The sequence below is a fragment of the Nothobranchius furzeri genome, chromosome 1 (genome assembly GCF_043380555.1).
Source record: "Nothobranchius furzeri strain GRZ-AD chromosome 1, NfurGRZ-RIMD1, whole genome shotgun sequence".
NCBI classification, from domain to species: Eukaryota; Metazoa; Chordata; class Actinopteri; order Cyprinodontiformes; family Nothobranchiidae; genus Nothobranchius; species Nothobranchius furzeri.
In genome coordinates, this window is record NC_091741.1 from 26958978 (window position 1) to 26975662 (window position 16685).

A 16685-nucleotide genomic window follows, 5' to 3' on the forward strand; every position below is an offset into this window, starting at 1 on the left:
AGAAAAATCAGAGTTTTAGAAATAACGGGACACTCAGTAGAGCCATTATAGTACATGTTTTACAAGTGTATGTAAACCTCTGACCACAACTGTAGCAGGGCAATGGCTGACCCAGCACTTAAACTGAATGATTTAGCTGTATTTCTTTACCTCTGACTGCCCATTATAATATATATTTTCCAAAAAAAATGGTTTGTGTGTTATTTAGAGATGCCATACAATAGTTTACATGTGTGTGTTCTGAATTTTTGGTAATTGTGCTTTTTCAGTGTTCTTTCAAAAAATAAGCCTTACTGAATGTACAAAATTAGCTTATTCTGCAAAATAGCATTTTGACATGTGTCCCTTTGAGTGTGCTTGTGCAGGCATGTGTGTATGTAGGTATCAAAGCACTTTACAGATCTTCAAAAGACAGATCTGTGATCATTATCTTGAGTGGTTGAGCAGGTGTGGGCCATGGGGGGGGGGGGGGGGGGGGGTCAAAGGTTCTCACACTCTGTTGACTTCATGAATATTCATCAAAGGCATGCTATATATCAAAAATCAAAGGATTTTCTGCTAAATTTCAGATACTCACTCACAATTTTACTTTTGCAAAATATTATTTCGATAAGTACAAAGCATTTGCATGGATGAAAGCTGAGATTAAGGCTGAAAAACTTCAAAGGCGTACATTTGTTTTACAAAACAAATTCCTGCAGAGCCGAGTTTTGTTTACATTCAGTTAGGGGCCGTTTACACAGGTACAGATTCAGTAGCCTCCTGGATGATATCAGCTTGCTCTAGCTGCCACTGCCAGCTCACCGTTGGAATTAAAAGCTTTGCCTGATGTTGACAGAATGTCTGCTTGGACAGTCCCTGCACATTGAAGGCACCCAGGAACTAAAATATGAAAAGTTACGTCATGAAATGAGAGATGTACAGACCTTATCAAAACTAACCTAAACACTTTTGGCCTAAACCTTAGAAATCTGGCTAAATGATGAGCCAGACTTTCTGGAAGATGAATTTCCGTCATGGTCCCTGTGTCACAAGACCCACAGCAGCTGGGGGCTCTAAACTGGGTGGCTATATAAAAAACAAAGAAACAGCACATTTATAAATGTTTAAAAGAGCATAAAATCATGTGAAACAATAATCTGTAAAACAAATTAAAACTAGAAGGTGATAATAAAATGTTTACATAGACGATTATTAAAAATAATTCACCTTTGCTACGGGTAAGGCTTCACGTCAGCCTGGACGAGTGCATTCTTGCAGACTACTAAATCAGTCTGACAGCCAATGTCTTGGGTAGATTTAGCCTGAAAAAAAAAATAGAAGCACATTGTTGTTGCAGTTTATAAAGTCAGATAATATACAAAAGTACCTGTCCTATATAGGCGCTTTATAACATTCCTAGTGTGTGATGTTATTATAACATAAAAGTCAGTCACACATGATGTGGAGAGAGCCTGAAATGCGACCTCCTGAACAGAATTCCTTACAGAACCGGTGTCGGTACAAGATCTGCTCGGGTGCAAAATTGGCTCGGGGTCCGTCGACTACCGATGACGTCAAAGTAGTTGATTGGCTGAACATGAACCTTACGGAATTAGGTAATCACGTTACGTTGTTATCACGTGACGTTGGTCCAGGCAAATCTTTCTGTTGGAAAGATGGACAACTTTTACAAAGAAATCCATCATTACCTCTTTGAAAATACACTTTTAGCATAGAGCTGCTGTATATTAGGGCTGAACGATTAACTGCATGTGCAATTAAATTGCGATGTGACAAAAGGAGATTTTCTCATCGCAAAGGCTGCAATTTGGTAGCGAGTGGTTAGCGCAATGCTAATATACGTGGAAAAACCCATAGGAATGCTAATGCTAATATCGCCGATTACATTTTTACAAATTATGAATTAGAAACGTGCCAAATGATTACATTAGGAGTCTAATAGAAAGTAAAACTACCATCAATCAAATAAGTACAGACAGGTATTTTAGTAAAGCCAGAAAACTTTTAACTCCAGAGTTTTGGCTAGCAGCTATGAGCGTAACTGAACTACGCATGAACAATTAACTGCTCCTTTTGAATTTAAGTTTTGAACTTAACATTGTCAAGGTGCCATGTTTGTTTGTAAATTTACTAAATAATAATAATAATAATAAAAAACACTATGCATGAACAAGACGTCAAAAACTCTAAACCCAAAATACTTCAATAAACGGGACACACTTCTTTCCTACAAATACAATTTCACAGGTGTTGCTAATACCTATGATCCTTCAAGGGATGTGCTCAAAGAGGAGTTCAACATTATGAATAAAATATAGTGTTTTATTTTACAAATACTATTATAAACACAAACTTAAGTCTTGAGAAACATTATTTTAATAAAGAAACTGCTAAATTCTTTCCAACAATATAGATGTGTAGTGTATTTTGTCCGAGTAGGTTTGCCGTACTTTGACGTCATCGGCAGTCGAAGGACCCCGAGCCGATCTTGCACCCGAGCAGATCTTGTACCGACACTGGGTCATGTTGTGCTGGATTTCACGCGGTAATGATGTCTGTCAACTAGTGCTTCGTTAGTTAGTCACTGTTGCAGAATTACCGACTGACACAAAAACAACCCAAATTTTCTCCGAGCCTGACAGTGATAGTTATTTGGACCGTTTCGTCAGCCAGGGCTTCGAGATATGTTCCGATTCGCCGCTGATTCTAACGTTACATCCCGTTCCACATTTTGTGAACTTGACAAATCAGCCCGAAGGCCGTGCAGAGTGATATTAGCTAAATGAAGTGAACCACATCCCTCAAACTTTGCATTTAGGTAGGGAATTGAGCTGCAGTATGTTATAAAATCTCTGAAATGCAAACAATGTAAACACAATAGTAAATACAGTGTCTAGGATCGGGTACAAGACTGTAATCATGGTGGGATACCCCAGAAAAGTGCTACGCCCTCTGTTGTCTTGGCAGCGAAGTGCGTTGCAACACTCCTCAGGTACCGGAGAAGTTTGAAGAGAAAACGTTTCCGTCAATGCTTGTAAGCAACTCTACACTCGGGCTGATGGAGAAGTGTAAAATAAGCTTTGCACTCTTGGTATGAGGAGCTGTCAGTCTGTTGCCTTGGAAACGGGGTGTGCATGACGAGCCTTCAGAAAAGAGAAGAAACGACTGTAATATGATGATTAATGCTCTGTTGTTCTGCAGTTTTCCCCTCTGTTGTGGTGCTGCTATTGCCATAATTGCTAAAAGTTAAACTTCAAGAACTTTTCCAATAATTTTTTTCCTACTTTGACGGCAATACACTTCCATACCACAGCGTGGTTAATCCAGTCACAGATTAAATACTAAAAAAAATTAATGTAAGTTAAAGTGACCCTGAAGTATAATTTGATATACCGTAAATGTCATGTTGAACGAGGTGGAGGTGGCGGACCATGTGTGGATGAGCTGAGCAGGAGGTAAAAATGCAGGCTTCGGATGAAGTGAAAATGGTTTAATGGCAGGATGGGATGAACAGGAACACCAACAAACAACAACAATGATCTGACAAAGGACAGGGGCAAAACAGGTGGTATAAATACAGAGCGCTAATAGGGAAACATGGGCAGGTAAACGAGGGACAGGTGAGAACAATAAGGGTAATCAAGGCAGGAGAGGAACACAGTCAGGAAGGCAGGGGCAGATCGTGACAGTAAATCCTCTAATACAGGCCCGGGCCTGTATTTTACTCAAGCTCATCAAGCTCCAGGCCTTTATTAGAAGGCTTCATTTGAGCAAAATGAACTAATGGTTCGCTGGAGTTTTTGACAATTAAAATTGCTCCCACAGTTTTCAAAGTTAAACACATTTCTTTTAACAACGGTAGTTTCTGCTTCAGCCCTCTCCCCCCTCCCCCTGCGCAGCGGCCGCACACTCACTGGTGCGCCTGCAGCCTATCAGTGTTCCTGCTGCTCTAAACATTAAAATAATTATTTCATTTTCTGTTCCTCACTTCTGATTACCTTCAATGGTGTCTGTTTGTTGCAACCACCAGGTACAAAACTAACTTGTTTTTATTTGACTATTTTTCTGTCCTGTCTGTTTATTATCTTCCTGCATCTCCTCTCAATCCTAAAGAAAAACTGCTACCTGGGTTCATATATATTCACCTTATGAGTTACCTTTGAACTGCAGTTCTAAAAGATCTACCGACCGCAAAAACAGCGGAGTGCGCGCTGCTCAGGTGCGTCACCGAGGACAAAACAGGTGATGCGCCCCGATCCACAGCAGCGAAACGCATCAGGCACAAATAAAAAAATAAAAGACAGAAAACATTAAAGGAAATGAGCCGACATGAACGATCGCGTGTTAAATTAGTTTTTGAGGTGGCGACACCTGATTTGATAATGTTACTGTGGCCGTGCTCAGGACGCAGATGTCTGGAGCGCATCAACAATCAGAGCTTTGCATGCGCAAGCTGGTTAAGGTTAGGATGGGGGTGAGGGGAAAGTTAAATTGCAAGAGGGTAAACGTCACAATTTGGTTAAATGTCCGTTTTACGGTGGGTGTCAGTACCGACGCTCTGGCACAGCGCGTTGCCTCCCGACACACAGGAGCTTGTCACCTGCTGACAGCAGGCTGCTGTCTTTTCCGAGGACTGCATCTTGCCGGTCATTATCACGTGACAGCGACTAGTCGATGACAGGCATAAAAAGTCACTATAGAGCGGTGAAGTCGACTAGTGACTAGTTCATACAACCCCTGCTACTGCTCCCCAGAGTGTTCTGCAGCATAATCAGCACGTTCTCTTTGAACTTGATATCAAATTTTCGCCTCATCTTCGTCTCCGCACGGTTAAAGTTACCCTCGCGGTCTTTCACTGGCAAATCAAAAGTGAGATGGATGACACAACCGACCCCCGTACTTGCTTGTTACCGCATTCCACCCAGCCACAATAAAATACCGGCCATTATTCACCTCCGCCGACTTCGACACCGGCCAAGATATGATACCCGGCAGTTAATTAAATGCAGGCTAATATTAGAGGATTTATGGTAAGTAGCTTAATGTATTCTGTGTAAGTGTGAATGATCCAGATGTGTCTAACAGCAAACAGCCCAACTGCTGTCTTGCTGTTCTCTCTGAAATATCGATCCAGATGTCTCGATTGTGCACCGGCACATAAGTCACTCAGAGGGTTTCAAGATTAAACAGGAAATAGATCCTAATCCAATTGCTAATAAATAGTCAAAACTACCCAAATAAAGCTGTGGCTTAAATACTGAAAGTGGAACCAAAACCTAAATATGTTAAGATGCAATGACCTACGATAGTTCGGATCAGATGTAATTCTGTTAGTTCTAGCACAGAAAACCTGGTGCCATCTTAGACCCGCTTCACATGGCAGGATTTTTAAATAATCAGATGTATGTATATATATATATATATATATATATATATATATATATATATTTTTTTTTATCATGAGAGACTCTACACGTAGTGATAAAAAATCACGTTTTGGTCCTAGGATGTGCAAAGCAAAGACTACCGTCACATACATTCCCAGATCAGACGGGAAATCTTGCAAGATCAAATGAAGCATCGAAATAAAAAAATAACATAGAGGTGAAGCATGCAGCATGCTTTCATCACCTTGCTTTCTGATTTACAGTGGTCATGGCATGCATCAGATCACTCTTTAACCCCCAAATTCCACTACCTCCGCTCCGCTCCGCTCCGCTCCGACACGAACGCCGGAGCAAAATCGGTCCCGTTGTAGTCAATCAGAGCAATTCCACTACTGCGGCCGTGCTCCGGCAGTGCGGCGCCGTGCGCCGCCCTCTGTTCCGGCGTCCGGCAAAAATAGAATCGATCCTATTTTTGCCGGACGCCGGAGCACCTCCGCAGTAAATGGACAGAAATCACAACCGCCCAACAGGAAAAGGAGCAAGCACAACTTCCGTTTTTCACAATAAATCGATAAACAAAAGGCGTTTTTTGTTTCACATGCACAGGTTTAACAACTTTTAACAACTATCAATGGCGGCTGAAGTTTAAATGCACAAAAGTAAGCCATAAATACAGTTTCCACTATCAAAGTAGTCGCACTTTGTTGATCCAAACACTGCTGATCTCTCAACACAAATGATGGGCAGATTAAACAGTTCATGCCGATGCTTCTCCCACACAACGGGTGTTTGGATCTAACTTCCGCGTTTATTGCTCGGACTGTATCGCAAGATCTTGAAAATCCCGCGCATGCTTGTTTGCCCACCTCAGGTCTCCGCACCGGAGCGGAGCCGTTGTAGAGCGCATACCAGTAAAAATTGAGTTCGGAAGCGAGCGGCTGCGGAAGGCGGGGGCGGACCGCAGCGGAGCGGAGCGGAGGTAGTGGAATTTGGGGGTAACACACCACACATGACAGAACTATCTGTTAAGATTATCTTTAGAGCCATTACGATGATCAGGTGTACCCTTAAGATCGTCAGGAATGGAGTATCGGGTCAAAGATTAACGTAATTTCTCATCCTTTTGAACTGAGCCTTAGCTGGAGCAAAGAACCACTTTTATCAGGAGTTTGACTCCAAACCATGGAGTGCATATCCGATTTATTTTCACTTTAATAGTGTTTCAGTATAAAGAGCGAGTTCACTGAGAAACCATTTTATACTTGTTGTCTATGAAATATGGTCGTTTAACACGAACGTCTCCCACTGTCAGTCAGATCTACGTCACATAGACTCACCCATCGTGGCTCGCGAAGAGATTTAGAGTCCAGGAGAGAGCAGAGCATGTCGCAGCTAGTAGAAGCTAACTGTTAGCATTAGCAACCCCACCACACAGCAGAACTCCTTCAGGCTTGAGGTATTTATAGAGATAAATCATAAATGTTGAAAAGCAAACTGAGTCAGTGGTAGAGTCACCTTGCTGTTAGCCAGTCTGAGGCGTGATGTTCGAATGTCAGAAAGTAAGTCCTGTCATTTTTTGCTCACCTCTGCTCTGGTTCACTTCTAGTTCCTAGAACAGGAGCACCAGAGCTTTTTTCGCACAGAGATCAACTCACAAGACATTTATTTATACTAGAGACCAGTGCAAATATGTAGAAAAATGAGTAGAATTGGCCTTGACGTCATGAATACGTCAAGTTGTCTGTGGAACAAGATCAGCGCATGTTCTCATCCTGTTGTAGTTTATCTTCAGTTAGCAGGTCAGAACACTGAGTAGATCTACCTCCACAACCATTTACAACCATTTAAAACACCATTTATACACTAAAGGATCCTCTTATTAACAGTCAAATATCAGTAACAAACACTGGTATTTTTTTTAGTTTAGTTTATTTCAAACAAAGAAAACATACATAATTTTAAAAAAGCACAAACAGAAAAAATACGTGTCATCATCCCTTTTTTCCTTCTTCTCTGTCTGAAAAGGAGTAGGCTGAAGTCGACACATATATGTCCCTACCCCTTTACCCCAATATAGCAATGCCCCGTGCAAGCTTCCCCCTAACATATTTGATGTGTGGCTTCCAACAGATTCTGTTGTCTATGACCACCCCTAGAATTTTTATTTCATATACTCTTTCCATTTTTACATTATTAATTACTATATCTAATTCATTGTATCTGCTTTCATTACCAAACAACATACATTTTGTTATCTCTAAATTTAGTGACAGTTTATTTACATCAAAGCATTTATTTAATTTATTTATTTCCTGTGTGACCACATCCAGGACCTGTTGCAATTCCACACCTAAGCAAAAAACATTTATGTCATCTGCAAACAATACAAACTTCAATACTTGTGACACGCTACAAATGTCATTTATGTACATTATGAATAGTTTAGGTCCTAAGACTGATCCTTGAGGTACCCCACATTGTATCTCTCTTAGTCCTGATTTATGTTGATTTATTTGCACATATTGTTGTCTATTTGATAAATAACTTTTTATCCAGTCCAATTTAAAAAGTTATTCAAAACTGGGTTAATTTTATTGGTGTTATTGAGTCACTTGAATGTTGTCTGTCACCAAATCAGTAAAGTTTAATGCAACAGGAGGAGTATTTAGCATCCGTTTGCAGGAAGTTGAGCCCGGTGGGAAACGGTTTACCTGCGCTGTGATCCTCCACAGAAACTCAGATCAGAGCTTCGCTGAAACAGACATTTTATTTGATGTAACATTTTGTTGTAAAGAAGCAGCTGTGCCTCCAGCCCTGGTCTCTGAGGTAACGCCACATGTGATATCGATTGAACAAAAACGCTTCATGTTGTTATTTCACAATTTACAAAGTGTGCCAGTAAAACTAGAACAAGGCTCAACTTTATCCTTGAGATACAATTTAGATTTCTTTTCGTAACATTTGCTCTCAATTCTCAGCTTTGCAACAACAACAAAAAAATGGCCTCCTCCTCAAGTCATTCCCTTGACCGGCCCTTATGTGTGTGATTGTCAAAGACAAAAGGAGTGACATCACTTTTAAACTTTCCTCCCATCTCATAAGCCCAGTACGAGAGTGTCAGACAAAACCTGGCACCTGACAGAACCTGTATTGTCTAACTTTGGTGCAAAAGAAGGATTGCATTACCTCATGGGTATGCACCGACTCCGGCAACATGCTCCCGGCGCTTTTAAAGATTTATTGCTTTCCTCTTTTCCCAGGAATCCTTCACAAAGGAAATGGAGAAAACATCTTCCTGTCCCAGCAGCCTGCTGTCATCAGCACTGTTATGGGGAATGGTTTCTACCGCAGTGTCCCCTGCGGTCCAAGCTGCAGCGGCGCAGCCAGAGACATGATGCTGTTTGCCCCTGTAGCACTGGCCAGCGGCCCCGATGGATCTCTCTACGTTGGAGATTTTAACTTCGTCCGCAGGTCCCACCCCGATGGATACACCAGGACCATCCTGGAGCTCAAGTGAGTCCTGAACTGGTTCGGTTGGGGGGGAAATTGCTTCTTTTAAGTAGATAATGAATTGATTTCATGTTTCTAATATAATTAGCTTGGATGATGTGGGTTAGCCTTGCATTAGCTGTGCTTGGCATCATCTGCAGCGGTGATCTGTTTGATCTCAGTGGAGCGCTCTGAAGTTTGTCTTTATGCAAAGGCAGAGCGTGTGAGGTTCAGACATCACAGGCCCTAATCTACCTCTTTAGGATGTGAGAGGAGCTTTTCTGTGAAACAAAGACACTTTTTCTCCGTGGATTATGATCATATCGCCTACTGTGCTGCAGGCACTACATTCTCTATTTCTGTATTTTCTCAAGCGTGGAATCTCGATGGGATTGCACAGTCATTTGTCCTGTGGAGTGTTCTCCTCGTGTAACTTTACTCTCATTTGCTGTCATTATTGTACGTCTGACTAATATTTCTGGTTTTGCAGTCTCTATTTGATACTTGCCCGTCCTCTGAGATGAGATGAGATGCCAAAAGCTTCCTGTTTAGGTTAATATTTAATGTGAAACAATACAGCCATCTAAATCAAACCTAATCCCACTTAATGGGAAGAAAATTCACTCATTTTTAGACAATTTTTTTGTCCAAAGTCTTGTTAGCATTATAAATAATTGTTGTTATCTTCTTTTTTCTTCTTTTCAAACACCCCTTAATGGCTTATTATCAGGAACCGGGACACCAGACACAGGTGAGAACATCTCATTAACAGCTTCTCTCTCTCTCTACACACACACACACACACACACACACACACACACACACACACACACACACACACACACACACACACACACTCAAGCACACACAATATTACCCAGATACAGAACAGGACATGTAGCAAAATGCCTCACAGCACCTTAACTGGGTCTGTTCGCTGCAAATTGAATTGACCTGACTTACTGACAAAAATGCACTCACAAGTCTACCCATACACACACACACACACACACACACACACACACACACACACACACACACACACACACACACACACACACAGATCTACTCCTTAGATCCATCAAATCCTCATTTCAAACTCCACCAGGCGATATTAAATTTGTACACTGGAAATCAGCCAAAATGTCAAGGATTTGATTTTTTTAGAGGATTACTAAAAGTCTGTGCTCACTTTCTGAGCCGAAAAAAAAAGCACGAGGCTGAAAATGGCTTCACCACCACCATCATCATCCTTGGCCTCAAGCTTGATGATGGTACGAGCCGCACACACCATGTTTGACAGAAGATTATGGATGCTATAAGGATTTGTGTGTGTGTGTGTGTGTGTGTGTGTGTGTGTGTGTGTGTGTGTGTGTGTGTGTGTGCACGCGCATACGTGTGTATGGGCTGTGCTTTTATTGAACCGATTGTGTGTGTGTGTGTGTGTGTGTGTGTGTGTGTGTGTGTGTGTGTGTACCTGTAGGTTTGTGTACAAGAAGGATGGTTTATCGGATTTCAAAGCGTAGAAGGGCATGGTCCACCATGCTTAAGTTTCAGGCTGTATAAATATGACAACCTAACTGCATGTCTATAGGACCAAGTGCACTTACGTCTGGGTAGATGTAAACACACAACCTGGAGGATATTACCTTCTAGAAAGCTCAATCCGCTGTTTCTGACTGGCAGTGACTCAGCAGGGTCTGCGGCAGTGCCGAGAGAATAAAGGCTGGGATAAACTACAGAAACAGAACTTTATTTTAATTTAATTGTCTATAAACGGATTAAGCTATGACATCTGAAGCTGCCTGAGAAGTGAAAAACAGCTGCTTTGATGTCTGAGCTAAGAGACGAACAGCCCGTAATGACTAAATGACTAAATACAAAGATTTGAATTACAACATGAAACAAATACACACTGCACATTTAGGCTCAAATGGCTGGCGGAAAGCTTCACATAGGGCAAAACACACCATAGGAAAACGAAAATTCACTTTGTTTTCATTTTAGGGTGTGGCCTCGGGGACCTCGGGCAGGGGTGAAAGTAGGGCTGGGTGATATGGCCACACATCTAAATTGCGATAAAATCTGAAGCATGTGCGGTAACGATGTATATTGCGATATATTTTTTCCTCTGTTTATATATGTCAACATGACATGCTTTTAAATATCCTCATGTGGCAAATATATGCCACTTGAGGCAAATAGGCCTCCTCCCCCGCCCACTCCATGCTTGCAGTCACTGCCATTCTGTTGCCCCGATGTCAGCAGGGTGCACATCTTAGTGACGTCATGTGTTATCGTGATATTGCGGTATTGCGATATAGCCAAAAACTCTATCATTACCCAATTTTATATTGTTTCTACCTTATATCGTTTATATTGCCCACCCCTAGGTGAAAGGTTAAGCTCTAACCTTCTTCGGTCTAAATGTGTCAAGCGTGATTTAGGGTTTCTTGTGAAAAAGCAACATGACCTATGGAACAGTCAGGACACACGAGATAGAAGAAGAGATGTTTGACCATGATGCACAGCCCTGTTTGGGTGAACCCAAATGTAGAATGTCAAACACCCTAAACATGATAGTAGGACAGAGACACGCAGTACCAAACAGTTTTGGGCGGAGGTGGGTGTAGATGCTACGTCTAGCTAGCACCCATCAAACAGCTGATGGCAGCACGGTGGTGGAGGGTTGATGGTGGGGGCTCCTATCTGTCACTGTCACTTTCTCCACCATGAACTCCTCTGTAGATCAAAGTCTCTGGAGTCTAAAGCTTACACCAGACTTGGTCATGAAGCAGAACCATGACACTCGAGTGGGCCAGTTTCGCGGCCAGGCTACCAGAGTTCGTCCTCGTGCTCCCGATGGATCCTGACTGTAGACATGTCTGCAGAAATGTCCTGATTTGTGACAAAGAGTGGGCACTTGTGTTACCATAAGTTAAATGGTTTAAGGTTAATTTCCATTTATAAAGTCATTATAATTGTGATTTTAAGGCATAAATATAAATATAACATTAAAACGTTCACAGCTTTTCCGGTACTCACATGAATAAAAGTCACATTTGTTCCATTTTGGAGCAAAATCCAAAAGGCATATTTAGAGGTTTTTATCTCAGTTTAAATTTCTTCAATCTTCCCTTTGTGTTGCGGCACAAGAGAATAAAAAGTCTGGAGTCGGTGGTTTGAACGGTGTGAACTGACTTCTTCTCAAGGCGCTACCTTTTCTTCCTTCCCCTGGAGGTTTCTCTTTTAGTTCCTGCGTCTTCCCCCCGCCTTCACCGCAGCTTTTTACGTTTGCACTGTTAGTGTTTCTCTTTCATTCAACTCTATTGTTCTCCTAAGTCAAATGCATTAATAATGTATCCATATTCAAAGCTTTCAAAAGCTTTCCACCACACATTCTGCCGAGCATGCCTATCAGCCAAAAAGGGGGCTTCAAAAAAGGTGCTCTCTGAAGGAGAAAACAAAAATGGCAAGTGCTCGGTGTAAAGCCACTCTGTGTTCATGGGTTTGATTGCGGAGAGGAGCTATTAGTGGAGCAAGTTCTCGGCGGCTCCATTATCTGACAGCTCGAATTCAGAGTGCTCCGATCGTTGTTTAGGGTTTAACCAGGGAGGGACTGTTTGTGCTAGCTGCTGCTTCATTTTGCTTTACCGCCGGATGCATTCAGAAATGTAAGACTCTAATTGAGAAAACATTCAGCCCAAGTGATTTGTCAGCTGTGTGCGCTGTTCTAGCTCCAAGAGCTCCAACGAATATCGTACGCTGTGCTGAGCAGTGGCTCACTCTCAAACTCGGTGAATAACTCTCAGAGGATCCGGTTTAAATTATGTATGTGCAGTTCAGGGCTGAACTCTGTAAACAGTTATGCACTTAATGGACTAGATGACTGACAGCACCCCTGTCTATGTTGCTGTGTTGTTTTTTATGTGCTTTTTTTTTACAGGGCTGTGGGAAGTTTGAGGCCATTATCAAAAGGAAGTTTTCTCGTTTAACCGAAAGGGTTAGCAGGGTTAAAAATCCACCCCCTCCATAAAATCCCAGCTGTCTGAATCAGCTGCAGTATTTAGTTAGCTATTAGCAGCGACACAAAGGTCTAAAGGTGCTTTTAAATGAAGGGGAACCGGAGGCATGGCATTATTTCTATATAAATTAAGTGTTTTTGAAAGACGTTTTCACTGAAAAGCCAAATAAAAAAGGACACTTTAACAGGATGTCGTCTCCTTTAATTAGCAGAAAGCCTTTGACCAGGCCCGGCTGACACGGGATTTCACGGCACTAAGTAATGGCTTTGAACTCAGTTTGCTGCAACGTTTAAAGTGTGAAATTTAAATTCCCCGTTTGCCTTTTTCTTCCTTTCTTTTTTTTGTGGTGACTGTGTTGAGGTCTCAATAGTGAAACACAATGATAACTGAGGTTTAGTGATTAATAAACTGCGATGGTCACACGCTGGTAAGCCAAGTCCTCCGTTTGCAGCCGTGTGCTGACAACGCCGGCATTGATTTTTTTTACACCACTACAGTACAGCTCACTGTCGATTTCAGGCCAAATCAAATCAACGTTTACAGCGTGCTGAAGGACGCGCCAAGCCGACGCTGATAACAAAATAAATCAGACCATAAATAATATTTTACAGACATGCTGCTGCCCATACAGCTCATCAAAACAATGCCTCATTTCTCCCGAGAGGCCAGTCAGTCAAATTCAGTTATCTAATGGCTTTAGTGCGATTTGGGGTTTTGGGTCCGTGATCGGAGTCAATCGGAGAGCACTTCAACTACGGCCATTCCCTTTAACACAGATATACTTCCATACAAACAATGAGGAAGTGATTCAATTTTTACTTCAGTTATATCTATAAAAGTAGAGAAATAGTTATAGGGTACAAGAACGCAAAAAAGAGGCCCGGACTCTTTGGGATGTCTCCAAAACCAGAATGTTAGCTGACATAATCTAATGTAGTCTGGGTCGTGACCCCTTTAGGTGTTTAGACATCTTCCTAGTGTAAGAAAACCAGGAAACGATGTGTAAGAAGAGACTGCATGCCACAAGCATAGTGAGTCCACGTTTGTTTGCACCTAAGCGATTGTGGAACTAGACAAAACAACAATTTTATTGTATCTGAAAGGTCAGCTGGAAACTGGAGCAAAGGGATCCAGTTCAGTTAACCCACAAATAATGCAACATTGAAATGGTGTCAAAAAGTTCCTAAAGCCGCAGGACCACATTTCCCAAGATACCAATCCTTTGTAACGTGAGGAAATATGGGTTTTCTGTCACAATGGTGGTGTTGGACGCAGCTGGGTCAAAGCTGGGTCGCTGAGAACTTTCACCCACAGATTAAGACCTGAACGCCAGCGAGTCTGGGAGGAAACCATAACATCAGCCACCTGCAGTCTACCAGAAGATGTGTTTACATGAGTTGTACCCAGACCAAGTCAAAACATAAAGTTTAAACTTCGTTTTCGTGATTTTAATGTTAAAATAACCATTATCATTTTGCTCATTATAAATGTGTTTAATCAAATGAATGACTAGTATGCTTTGGGGTAATTATAATGGATTAATGAATCCACACTTAAGTAGATAATGTTGAATGTGTGGTACTGACCTTCACACTCAAGCACACAAACATTCACACACACCCACACACATCTGCCCACAGTAAACTCCAGACACATTTGATGATGCACATGTTTTGCTTTGAGAAGAGAGGTTTTTGGTAAGTTTTCAGTCTTATGATTCAGTTCGTGTTGGACAACGGAGAGAAAACAGACCTGAAAACCAAAGGGGGGGCAGAGCCTGTTGGCTCGTTCTTCCCCCCTTTCACGCTGTTTCTGCCACGCCAGGCAGAATAGCTGAATCGCGACTTCTAACGAAGACTCATTACCGAGTCTTTTGATTTCTGAGTGAATTAACTTAAGAAAGCGCATCGATAAAACGCTCTACCATCCACGTGTACCGAGGGCAACTCTGGACCGGTTCCGTTCGACACCTACGTCTCCTGTCAGCCGCCGGTGTCATCTGGATGAACCACAACATCCTCCACGGCCCGGATCCGAAAGAGGGTCCACAAGAGTTCGGTGAGACAGAACACGGTGTTTAGCGTTTGATGCAGTTCTCTGATAAGACCTAAGTTTATCCAAACCATCACTTCACTCAGACACCTGTTTCTTCCTGAAGCAAAATCAGACTCACACACGCATTCATGTCACAACATTCTCAATCTTCATAAATTCACCAGAAGGTCTATTTGAGCAAGAACAGCATATAAACTGTTAAAAGATTGTCCCACAAAGTTGCCAATGTGATTGTTATTTCCTGTTTGTCAATTTTCAAAATCATTAGTTTAACTTGAAGAATTAAAACTGTTAATCCTTCAAACTTGTTTCCTCATTGAACTGAAACACAGACACTCAGATATTATCGGCAGTTTATGGATGAAAACAACCTTTGAGTCTTCTGAACAATATAAAATTTGGTTATTGATTTATTAAAATTAATATTCCGAATTAATACGTAGCATGGTTTCTCTTTCATAAAAGAGCATAAATCCATAACGCTACACCTTGCATCATCATGGTATAAACGTAAATGTTGAACTTCAGCTATTCAACGTGTTTAAATGTAACTCGTAGCCCTCATCCACTACTTAGCGCAGCTCAACTTGGCAGTTTGAGTGGTTTTCCATTACAACTGACGAATGACTCTAGGGCACAAATATAACATAACATTTTGTTTACACTGAAGTTCTTGTAGTTATGACATAATGAATGAAATATTTTTATTACACAAAACTGAATCTTCCATGCTGTAGTTCTTTTTTAAAACACAGAGCAGTTTTGTTCACCTGGTTTCCCGCTACGTTTCGTTTGCGGCTGCAAACTTCCTCAGGCTGACGCTGATGGCGGTGTCACTTCCTTCTCCGTCTCCCCTCTCCGACGATGCAGTCCCATGCACGGTCCAGCGTGTAAACTCCATCGTCTCTGTTCATGGTCCCACATCCACGTCTCCTTATCTCGATAGCCTCTTTAATCCATCTTTTGTATTTCTGTTGTTCGGTGTTTACGATCCTTGTGTTGTCCCAGTCCATTATATGGTTTTCTCTTGTGCAGTGATCTGTTACGGCTGACTTCTTTATTGTGCTTTCTGCTTCTTCTTTTGCTGCTCTTGTGTGTTTTCGATTTGCCTCTTTCTCACACTCCTTTCTATGTTCTATTGTTCGTGTGTTGAGTTGGCGTCCGGTTTCTCCTACGTATGTTTTATTGCAGAGTTTGCATGGGATTTCATAAACGACTCCACATTGAAGTCCAGCTGATATCTTGTCTTTTGGGTGCACTAGTCTGTTTCTAACTGTTGTGTATGGCTTTGTTGGTGTGTTTATGTTGTGTTTTTTCATTGTTGCTCTTATTTTTTCCGTTATGCCTCTGATGTATGGTAGGGTTATCACTGGTTTTGGTTCTTGTCTTTCTGGGTTTCTGGTTCTTTGCTTAGATTCTTCTTTTCTTTCTGTTGTTGTTTGTTGTTTTCCTTTGTTTATCGCCCATGACGGGTATCTACAGGTCTTCAAAGCGTGTTGTATGTGTTTGTCCTCTTGTTTACGGTCTCTCTCTTCTGTTATTATGTTTGCTCGGTGATATAATGTTCTGATTACTGACATTTTGTGTATGTTGGGGTGTTCTGATGTCCATAATAAATATTGGTCTGTGTGTGTTGGTTTCCTGCATGTGTTTATGTTTAGGGTCCCGTCGGTCTGTCTGGTCATTTTCATGTCCATAAATGCTATGCTGCCTTCTGTTTCTGACT

The 16685-nt window shown here is 41.6% G+C and overlaps 1 protein-coding gene across 3 annotated transcripts in view; it reads left to right on the plus strand.

Moving 5' to 3' along the window:
- The window catches only part of tenm1 (teneurin transmembrane protein 1), a 429841-nt gene that overhangs the window by 269421 nt on the left and 143735 nt on the right, over positions 1 to 16685 (plus strand). For all 3 annotated transcript variants that reach the window (XM_015963828.3, XM_054738427.2, XM_015963084.3), the window contains 2 exons: positions 8651 to 8903; positions 9610 to 9630. In XM_015963828.3, the coding sequence (XP_015819314.3) occupies positions 8651 to 8903; positions 9610 to 9630 (274 nt within the window). The remainder of the gene's footprint in view (positions 1 to 8650; positions 8904 to 9609; positions 9631 to 16685) is intronic.